Source organism: Sinohyriopsis cumingii, chromosome 5, assembly GCF_028554795.1.
Source record: "Sinohyriopsis cumingii isolate HCF-2022 chromosome 5, ASM2855479v2, whole genome shotgun sequence".
Classification (NCBI taxonomy): Eukaryota; Metazoa; Mollusca; class Bivalvia; order Unionida; family Unionidae; genus Sinohyriopsis; species Sinohyriopsis cumingii.
In genome coordinates, this window is record NC_142965.1 from 87,824,195 (window position 1) to 87,835,164 (window position 10,970).

General features: G+C 35.8%; 1 protein-coding gene across 1 annotated transcript; it reads left to right on the forward strand.

Annotated features, from left to right (window-relative positions):
* The first annotated feature begins 323 nt into the window (after window positions 1–323).
* On the forward strand, window positions 324–3,826 carry LOC149799689 (uncharacterized). The gene has a single exon (XM_089959048.1). The coding sequence runs from the start codon at window positions 492–494 to the stop codon at window positions 2,577–2,579; it is 2,088 nt and encodes a 695-aa protein (XP_089815174.1). The 5' UTR covers window positions 324–491; the 3' UTR covers window positions 2,580–3,826.
* The last annotated feature ends 7,144 nt before the right edge of the window (window positions 3,827–10,970 follow it).

Sequence of the window (10,970 nt, forward strand, 5' to 3'; positions counted from 1 at the left end):
TATTTAAAAGTACATACATGCATATTTTTCCAATGCTTTAACATGTTGACATTTGCACACCTGACATGAAAATTCACCCACCATGGAAATGTATATACTTGTTCAAATCCGTTCAAATAACACATATATGCAAGTAAATCTGCAACGTATGCAAACTGGCAAATGTGAATGTGGCATTTGATTCTTAGGCTCCAGTTTGTCGACACATGGAATATTCGTAACGCGAATATACAACTGATCGTACTGAAACGTTTCAATCTTTGCCAAAGTCAATACGGCAGGATACAATTCGTTCAATGCCTCTGTTGTGGGACGTTAAGTGTGCTTTGATACCGATATTATCGATCACGTGATCATCTTCATTCACTTGGAGTATGGTGACTAATACATCTAGACTTGGCTGACACACATAAACATGTTTTAAACCACGGACAAACACTATGGTTCTACACATTTAATATTCTAAATCTTTTATTTAGAAAGTGGAATATATGATTCTAACAGTCTCTGGTTCAGACAGAATTGTCAACTTATTGTATGACTTATTCCAAACATTGTTGATTTTATTTAACGTTGCAACAAGGAAGTTGTCAATCTCTTCAATGGCGGAATCTCAGGGAGACGATGAACACGAGAAGCTGAGATGCCCCATTTGTTTAGAAACTTTCGAATCACCTAAGGTACTGAAATGTTTACACACATTTTGTGAAAAGTGTATAAATAAATATGCACGCGATCAGGGGGAGATACGGACACCGTCAGACACCATAATGTGTCCCATATGTAGAGCTCCCACCCCGGCTCCGGTTACGAACCAGACCTCAGAGGACTGGGCCGCCAAACTTCCTACAAACTCCACTGTTTTGGCTAACATCACAATGAAAAATGCCGACAACGACGACACCGTGTTATGCCAACCATGTTTTACGGACGGCAAGGACAAAAGATCTGTGGCATACTGTGTCACCTGTTCAGAATATCTTTGCAAGATGTGCTATGATCATCACAAAAAATTCAAGGTGAGTAAGGATCACACTATTACTCTAAAATCAGTGACAGAAAATCCGAGTTTGCTTGAAACGAAAGACACGTTGTTCCGGTGCTCAAAACACATGAAAAAATATACATATGTTTGCATTCAAGATAAAGATCTTTGCTGCAGCAAATGCGCCATAACAGATCACAGATTTTGCAAAGATTTACTTTTAATTGAAAACGTAGCAGAAACATATAAAGATGGCTCAGAAACCAGGAAAACATTGGACAATTTAGAGGCTTTGAGAAATATGTTTATGGCATTGCTCGAAAATAGGTCAAGTAACCTTGACACCATTCAGCAACAGAAGACGGAAACAACCACACAAATCAAAGAATGTGCTAAGGAAATAAAAGAACTAACAGACAAACTGGAGACAGCTACATTAGAAAACTTAGAGCAAGTATACAAGCAAGAAGCGGTGATAATATCAGACCAAATAGTCGAATGCAAGAGCGCCATCGCGGCTGTAGAAACATCAAAGAAGATTCTGTATGAGCAGACAAAAGCTAATCTTGATGACACTAAAACTTTCATGACTACGACGAGAGTGTCACAACAAGTTGGGAGGTACTTACAAAAATACGATGTTGCGCACAATGCCTTTACGAAGATACAAATTCAATTTCAGCGAGACAAGACCTTGGAAGGAATCATTCGGTCTTTGAATTCACTGGGTCAAGTGCTAAGTGAAACGTCGAAAATTCCAAGATTATCCCCCGAAAGATCATATGAAAAAGCAATGATGCTCTTGCCGCGCGTTCAATCACACTCGATGTTAACTTTCAACGCAAAAGTACCAGACGATCAAAACAGTTGTAGCCTCTGTTCTGGTGTTTTCCTTTCGGATGATCGTTTTGTGTTGTGTGATAAGGGAAATAAGAAATTAAAACTCTTTGATAAATGCTTTCACTGTGTGTCGTACCTGGTGATTAGAGATGAACCTAGGTTCATTTGCCGTGTCAACACTGAGACGGTGGCCTTAACCACTTCTCGACAAAGAATACACATTGTGTTTTGTGCCAGTCAACTAACTGAGCATCGAACCATTGAAGTTGGCAATGATTGCTATGGAATAGCCTCTTGTGAACACAATATTATCATAGATATATTGCAAGAACAACATTCAATACTTATATATGACAAGTCATACAACATTATTAAAAGCATCCAGAGACCTGTACCTATAAGCGTTTTAAACAACACATCTTGTATTAGTCCAGATGGACAAACAATCCATTGCACTACTAAGGATAAAATTGTTACAACTGACATCAACGGGAATGTGTTGAATACATTTGAAAGCAATGATTTAAAAGGACCAGTAGGAATCACTGTAGATAAGAACGGAATCCTCTACTGCTGCGGATACCACTCTAGCACTGTCGTACAGGTTACATCGGAAGGGAGACAACTTAATGTTTTGCTATCACTTCATCATGGATTGAAGAAGCCATTATGTTTATTTCTGAATGACAACAACAACATAATCCTTGTATGTGAGTACAGGTCGAACGAAGTCAAAGTATTCAAGCTTATATAATTAGCTATCTTTCACTCGATTAGTCAAGCCCCCTGCAGATGACAATGTTATATGATTTTTGGTATATATTTTACCTGAACAAATACTCTGTTAAAATGGATATTGCAAGGAATCAATATTAGACCTATTCAGATATGCAGAGATGGACCTGACAATATAATGAACTTGACTTTACATGGAATATATCTCGTTAAACACGAACTTCCGCTTAGCATAATAATTAGTTCACAATTTACGCAGTTCGTTTCCAACAAGGCTGGAAATGTGAACCAGAATAGTCAATATATACTAGTAGTTAGATAAATACATTGATATACTAATAGATTAGATAGAGAGCAAGATCGATGGATCGATCGACATTATTTAGTATAAAATTTAAAGTTTTCTTCCCAATTACATCTATCAGTAATTTCTTTCTTTTTTTCTTCTATTTTAGTCTGTAAAAACAGTTCTAATTTAAATCTACGTTTCATTTATTTTCACTCTATGTTAAGAACTTCTAACATAAACGAATTAAATCACAGCATCATAGCAATTGAAACGTTTATTCTCGCACAGAAGATATTGTCACAATTTGTAATATATCGATATATGATAAATGCTATCTAAACAAAAATAATTTACTGGTCACTCCTATATAGTTATTGATTTTTCTCTAACGAAAAGAGGGAAAAGTCCCGAGTGAAGTAAGAAGTCAACATTAAGGCAGGCTAAACAAGATTTTCAAATGAACTTGTGTTTGTATTGAACGAACGGTCATCTTCACCGTGTTCGTATCAAGAGTTATTTTCAAATATGGCTATTATGTCGGGCATTTGTAAATGTGTTCGTAATAGGCAAACATTTGTATCATCTTTTGTCTTATTAAATCAAGTACATACATTTAGTTGTACAATTTTGTATTATCTGTCTCTGGTTTATATTTGTTTGTTTGCTTTGTTTTCATTGTTATTCCACTTATTACTTTTAAATGTTCAAAATTAAGTAATACTTCACGTCTTTATCGTAAACTTGCCATACGATGTTTCTTTATTCCTGCATAGATTGTGTCATTAATGTACATTGTTAGAAATTTCACGACTGCCATGTATTTATTTCTTTTAAGTAGCTAAAAAATGCATATTGAAACTGTAGTTGCACACATACTAATGGTCAGTGTGGGATTTGTATTTATATTTATTATAATATTGCATGGTATTCCACTTTACATAACTAAATAATGTACATTAAAAACTTGATTTACAATAGCCTGTTTACATTTAAATTGTATTTTTTATCATATTTTTATTCCATTGTTGTCTCTCCTGATTTTGTAACTTACAATCTCTGCTTAATATTCAATTTCCCATTTAATTTTTTTTAAATCACGGAGCAATTACTGCGACAAGCGGATTCAGTATTTAATCACTGCTGAAATCAAAGCTACTAATTTATTATCACTACAAATGCATTGCAGATTTCATTTAGTTACTCAGTGGTATGAAGTTTTAATTGTGTGTCCATTTCCATGTATGTATGTATGTGTGTATGTATGTATGTATGTATGTATGTATGTATGTATGTATGTATGTGGGTGTTTCTGAAGATACATAGTAGACATAGTAGATAAGTAGAGAGTAAACTTAGTTACTTGACACTTTTAAACAGGTTGTTTTATTAAAAAACAAATAAAACCTAATATGTGTCCCAACATGAGTTCAAAATTTACAAAAGTTTTAATAGGGAGATGATTGCCACTTTCAGATTTTTTTTTTAAAACTGGATCATTAGAATATTAACCATATTACCTAGTATTACCATATTATTAGTGACTTCCCTGAATTACATCTCTTTGTTGCAATACAAGTAAATTTACCTACGCCTTATGTACGCAGTGTTTCCTTTAGGCTAATTTGTGCGTCAGGGACGCACGCTGAAGAATATTGACGCACACGTTTTGTGGCAGTGCGTTTTTTGACGCAAATGATTCGCATAATGCAATCAGGATTTATTTAATATCTAATGCTTATGATGAGGGATGACATCGTGTATACTTCGAGCATATGCAATGCTATGACGGAGTAGCTTTCCCTAATCTCGCGAGCTCTCGTGCGATTTCTATCGAGCTCTTTAAGATGTTGTCTAGATGTTTAACCTCAGTCCTTGTTGCACTAGAAAGCGATCTCCAGATTACAACGGCGTGCACTAAGAACCATTAGCCATGAAAGTGAAAGAAGCAGAACACAAAAGAGTAACTGTGAATCTAACTTTAATGAAAAATGGAGAAAATAACTCCTTTGACTGGAATACGGCACATCCATTGCGATTACCTGTGTGACTTCTGATCGCGTGATTGTGAACACTGCAAAAGTAAATAATCCTACCGTAACAGGGTTTAAGAATTTTGAAAAAATATGCTGTTGCTCGTCACTGGATATCGGGAGAACACATTATCACCCAAGACATTCTTTCACAACAAAGAAATCAGTAAACTTGATGAGACAAATGCATTATTTGGATTACAAAGATATGGGGTCATTGCAGATTTTGTTGGTTTTTAACTTTGCTGCAATAAGAGAAAGATTTAAAAGTTCAAGTGCAACTTACTAAAATGAAAATGAATCATAGGCCTCTTTTATTTTTGGATAAATGTGTTCTAGGAAGAAGTACAATGAAACTAATTACACATGACAGGCAGTAAATTAACTGCCTTTGGTTAAAAAGATTTCTTTGGGTTGTTGTATTGGCTTAAATGTTTAAGTGTTGGACTATAATATTGCTACAAAACGATTATAAGGAGACTGTTAAAAGTACGACTTTAAACTAAAAGAAAAATTTACTAATACAATTACTTTTTGAATGGACAATGCATTTGTTTCTTAATTGTGCGTGTTGGTTTATTTGTATTGTTAGAGAGAGAGAGAGAGAAGAGTATGTTTGCACAAGTTGCAATATCCTATTTCAAGCTGAAAAAGTACGAGTCATATGAAAATTTATCAGTACATTTTTGACCACCACATTTTTGACTTGACCCCCAGTTCTGACACCAAGGGTTATTTTTACACTCAATTTTACACCCCTGGGGGATACACTGTGTACGTTAATGTGCATTCCACTTGTCGAATTAGCTGGACTCAGATTCATCCAGAATTTGGAGGATGTTAGGGGGTGCAGTCTAATATTCAGTGTGAATATTGTCTCGAAGATCACAGTGAGTTTAAAAGAACATTGGTAAATCAGTCGGCGAAACCGTTCACATTAGTGACTGAGTAATGGCGATTCTTTTTTATATTCCTCTGCTGCTAAGAAACAAAAAGATCCAACAGGGCTAAGCACCGAGTTCGCCATTGTACTATTTTGTGTAAACGGCTATATAATAAAATGTATAAGACCTGGTTCAAAATCTTGCATGTTGTACGCATACTCAAATGCTCTCTATCGCATTATAGTTCACTTAAATAATTTTACTGCATAATTCGACACAAGATTTTTTAAAAAATAACAAGCAGTGCATCATATTCGTGTCCTGCAACTCAGTTATTTGAACGAGATGACAAAGGAATAGAAGATGAATTTAAAGAGATAAGGATATACTGTACAGAAAAATAACACATTTTCATACGACCATTACATATTTGTTATAGTTTAACATTTGATAACGGTTAATTTAGCGATAATGGGGCATATATATATATATATATATATATATATATATATATATATATATATATGTGTGTGTGTGTGTGTGTGTGTGTGTGTGTGTGTGGTTATATGATGAAATTCTCATTAAATTATTAAGTTATCACCCAGGAGCTAAGATAAACAACCTGGGAGAACAGAAATAGCCCCTGGTGCACTGTAAGATGCTTTCTTAAATTTGGCAATTCATGCCCAGCAAGTTTAGACAATGTAATAGTGTAGGGGACCTTAATAGCTTCTATTATATCACCCGATCCCTACATTGTTAAAGCCTTCAAGGCTAAATATGTTAACACTGGTAAGGCTCTCTGAGCCTTAACAGTGTTAACAAATTTAGCCTTGAAGGCTTTAACAATGTAGGGATCGGGTGATTATATGATCCAATGGGTTAGGTGTATGTTCGGTGTGATGGTAAACATGAAACAGGGGAGAAAAGTCAGTTGCATATCTAAAAATTATTTAAGCGTCCAATAAGTATTCAGATCATTATAATGGGGTATCTTAAGAGGTTCTAAGGTTTAAACCAAATGTTACAACTGTGTATCACAGGGTCATAAACTGAGTGATGCAGTTAAAACCGAATCTAATATATTGCACAGAAGTCTGACGTTTTATCAAAAAAGTACGATGAAATCTCTGACAACATTAAATCACCTTATCGGTACTACAAATTAACACAAATCGCGCAAGCGTGACCCCAACCATCCGCTCGATTCGACTTTAAACACGCGTCTTTTGTCACTTCAGAATCGCTAGGAGACTGAAAAAGCCATACATATCCATTCAAAAAAAAAACGAACGTATGAACGCATAATTCTCGGACGACCATCGCATGAATCTAATCCGGCGAATTAACCTTTATTTTCACCATTACGGTTATAAAGTCTTTCAACAATACAACATCAGGCGGAAGTAGCCGATTTCACCAGATTCTACCCTGTAGTAAATAAGTATTAGGGTCTAATACACGTGCAGATCACGGAGCAGAGTCTATGTTATCTTTTAATACTATCGGGTCCAGCATCCGTCTTGGCTTTAATATTTGAAGGGTGATGACGTCATGAACCGTCATTTATACTATCCTAACTTTAACTAGGTATTTATATTCAGAATTTTTTAAAATAAAATTATGATATGATACAATCTGAAATAAAAGGCAAGTTAAACATTTTATTTTGTGAAATTACTTTCAAAGTGTTATTCATCCCATGGCAGAATCCTGTGCATGTTGACTTTCATGTCTATAATCACTCACACCGATTCTCACAAAAGTTAGTGTCATAATTTGGGATTTATTATGAATTTATATAAAATAACCCCATCCCATCCTATCCCTTTCCACCAGCCCAAGCCCGTACCTATGGCAGTTTCATAATTTTAAAATCGCTTTATACATCTACACACCACCACCGCCATCCATTCATATCTCAAGGATTAAAGTCTCTATCGAAATCGGCGTATGAAGCGTTCAGTAAGATTGACCACGCATACATGAATGAAAGCGCAGGATTATACAGTACCAGTATTTATTGCAAAAAGCTTTAGGAAAACAATGTATAAGCTTGACGGTCTTGTTTTGGGATTTAACGCCTTTTCTCAGCACAAGATAGGCTGTATATAGCGGACAATATAAATGGTGGCGAAAGAACCAAAGAAAATCCTGGAAAGAATCATCGACCCGCGGGAAGCTTCTGGCAACTTTCTCAGCTATCCACATTGGTGGAGCCAAGACACGAACCCACGCGGAGAGGTGAGATGGAATTTATCGGTCAAGGAGAGCGCTTTAGACCACTCGGACACCATGGGCCACCCGGGGCCCCGCTTGACCTGTAAATACGTCCAATAGTACCGCTCCGGTGGCCTAAGTGTTTAGAGCGTTCGCCATGGATGCGAGTCGTCGCGGTTTCGAGCCCCGGCCGAGTCATACCGAAGATTTATAACAATGGTACTAGCAGCTGCCTCGCTTGGCGCTCAGCATAAAGATGTGAGTGTTAAAAGTAGTGGGTCTTGTGTCAGGATAATGTAACCGGGTGGGACATGATGCTACATATCTGCGGTACGATGCCCTATAGGTCGACATCACTATAAACTGCCCCATTGTAGACATGGTAGCGATATAACTATAATTGTTAAACCTACGTTAAAATTTCAAACACACACATACACACACGTCCAATAGTTATGCAACAATCTATCTGTTCCTTCATAACCAGGGGAGTAGCTGCCATATAGCAAGAGTATGCAAAGAACAGGGGCCCACGAATTATTTTTTTCACAATATAGATTACGCAAGGCAGCTTTGCATAAGGGACCGCATAGAGACCCAAATATCATAGCTACTCCACAGACGATAACTCAGATATTTAGACATAATTATGAAGAAAACGAACTATATTGTGTCGTTCTGTTTGTAACCAAGTCCTTGACACAAAAAATACTCCTGCAGACGGTTGACGTCCGAACAGCCTAAACCACAGTTTTAATATGGTCATTTCTGGCATGCCAGATTTGAAACCAGTCAATATGTTTTCAATGCACAACACTCAGTGAAGATATAGTGTTTTAAATAAACACCGTATATCGAAGTATTACCTTTTAATCGCCATAACGCACGATAATGAAATTATGTCGCACGAAATTTACGACCAAGATTTGATTCCTATAATAACTACCTTCTTTGTAAGCATGTCTACCGTAATCAATTTCAAAGTCGCTTGCCTATTAAGTTAGGGAGTCCTCTTTGTCTCTCTATATTTTATTATTTTGGAAATAGAATTTAGAATATCAACGAAGCGCGTTACCCTCGTGTTGTAAGAAGCAATTAAAAGTGTCAGGAGCGGCTAACGTGCCGGGATCGTGCCGAGAGCTGGTTTGCATCATATTAAACTATCAGCCTGGGTAGGCTAACGTGCTGGATCGTGACGGGAGCCTTTTGGAATCATATTAGTGCCTCAGCCTGGGTAGGTTAACTTGACGGAATCGTGAACGGAGTTGGTTTGAATTATATTCCCGAATCAACCTGAGTCGAATATTTAGGATATGTCTTTGGGTAAGACACTTTATTCCATCCAGTCCAGAACCAAATTAGCTGCATGTGCTTCGTTGCCTTTAGGTACCGAACCGAGAAAAAAGACTTGTCCGCACTTTAACAATTTCTTTTCTTTCTTCCTTTAAGTGAAATTCTTTGCATTCACTTATTTAATGTGTTAATCTCATTTATTGCTGCAAATAAATAAATTAAAAAAATTAATAGAACATAAAGAAAAAATACGAAACAAATAAATAGATAAATAATAAGAAGAACCTGTTTATTGAATAGCATTATACTACATAACTATTTAAGAACCAAAAGTGCAACCTCATGCTTTTTACGTGACATATTAACAGAGAATATCTCACACAAAGACAGTGATTTTCATAACACGCTTTTGTTAACTCTAAAAGTAATGATTTTGTGTCCCAAATGATAAAATAAAAAACATCTGATTGTTAATGTACGGTTACTGCCCGTTCATGATTATAATAATAATAATAATTATTATTATTATTATTATTATTATTATTATTATTATTATTATTATTATAAGTTTTACTGTAGTTGTTTTGGTATTGTTGGTATTGTGTCTTGCATTCTTGAAGTTGCGACGATTCATAATTCATCTCTGCACTGGACGAATTATTTTCTTTTTATTTTTAACCGATGTTGAGATTGACATTGAAAAAGATAGTTTACAATGATACTAGTATTTCAAATCTTATATAGGTTCTACGAAAAGAAACTGGGTCCTACCACTTCATAACTGACAGGGTAATGTTCACCTCATCATATTCAAGGAAACGTTCCGAAAGTTGTTTGTTTATTATCATGAAATTATCATTTAAAATATGTATAAAAGTACCCATATGTAAACTAGCCACACCCGTGCATAATGCCTTTTTTAGTCTGTGACCTTGCTGTTTATATATGTAATAGGATATTACCCAATAATAGGATATTACCCAAAGTACAACTTTTGTTTTGTTTTACTGCTGTGTTCAACCTTTATGGCAGACAAGGGACAATTTTGAATTATTATTTTACATCCGCATCTTTTTTGTTTTTATTTCCACTGAAATCCTCTTTCCATAAGAGCCTAAACAATAACAAGAACTTGTGTGTCTGCAATGTGACAGTTTATAGTGAAATATATTTATATATGAATCAGTGAGTGAAATGTGATACCGTTATTACGCAAAGTTGGTGAAGTTAAGGTTCGAATGTTCTGAATGTAGCGTTGAAAGAAAATGGAATAAGAAAAAAAAAAAACACCAGCAGCAAGGATGTTGAACAGACCTAATTTATTCCTGAAAATAAAGCTTCCTACGGAGGGTGAAAAAATACAATCATCAATAACGCTAAATCAAGAAGGGTGAACAGACCAGCTTCTGGAGCAGTTATCTCGCGAAAACAAAGTTTCCTAACCAAAAATGAAGGAGGAGGATTCCAACAAATATTTTTCAGACAAGGTGGAGGGTGAACAGACCAGTTTCTGGAGCAATTATTTCGCGACAATAAAGCTTCCTACAAAAATGAACAGATGAGTGTCACAGAGGTTGTTATTTTTTCTCTGTGGAAGTCCTCGTTCACCCTCTCTGCTGCCATGTGTGTAAAACAAAACGCGGTCAGGTCTCTCAACCAAACATTTTATCGAGACCTATTCAATATCACGACCG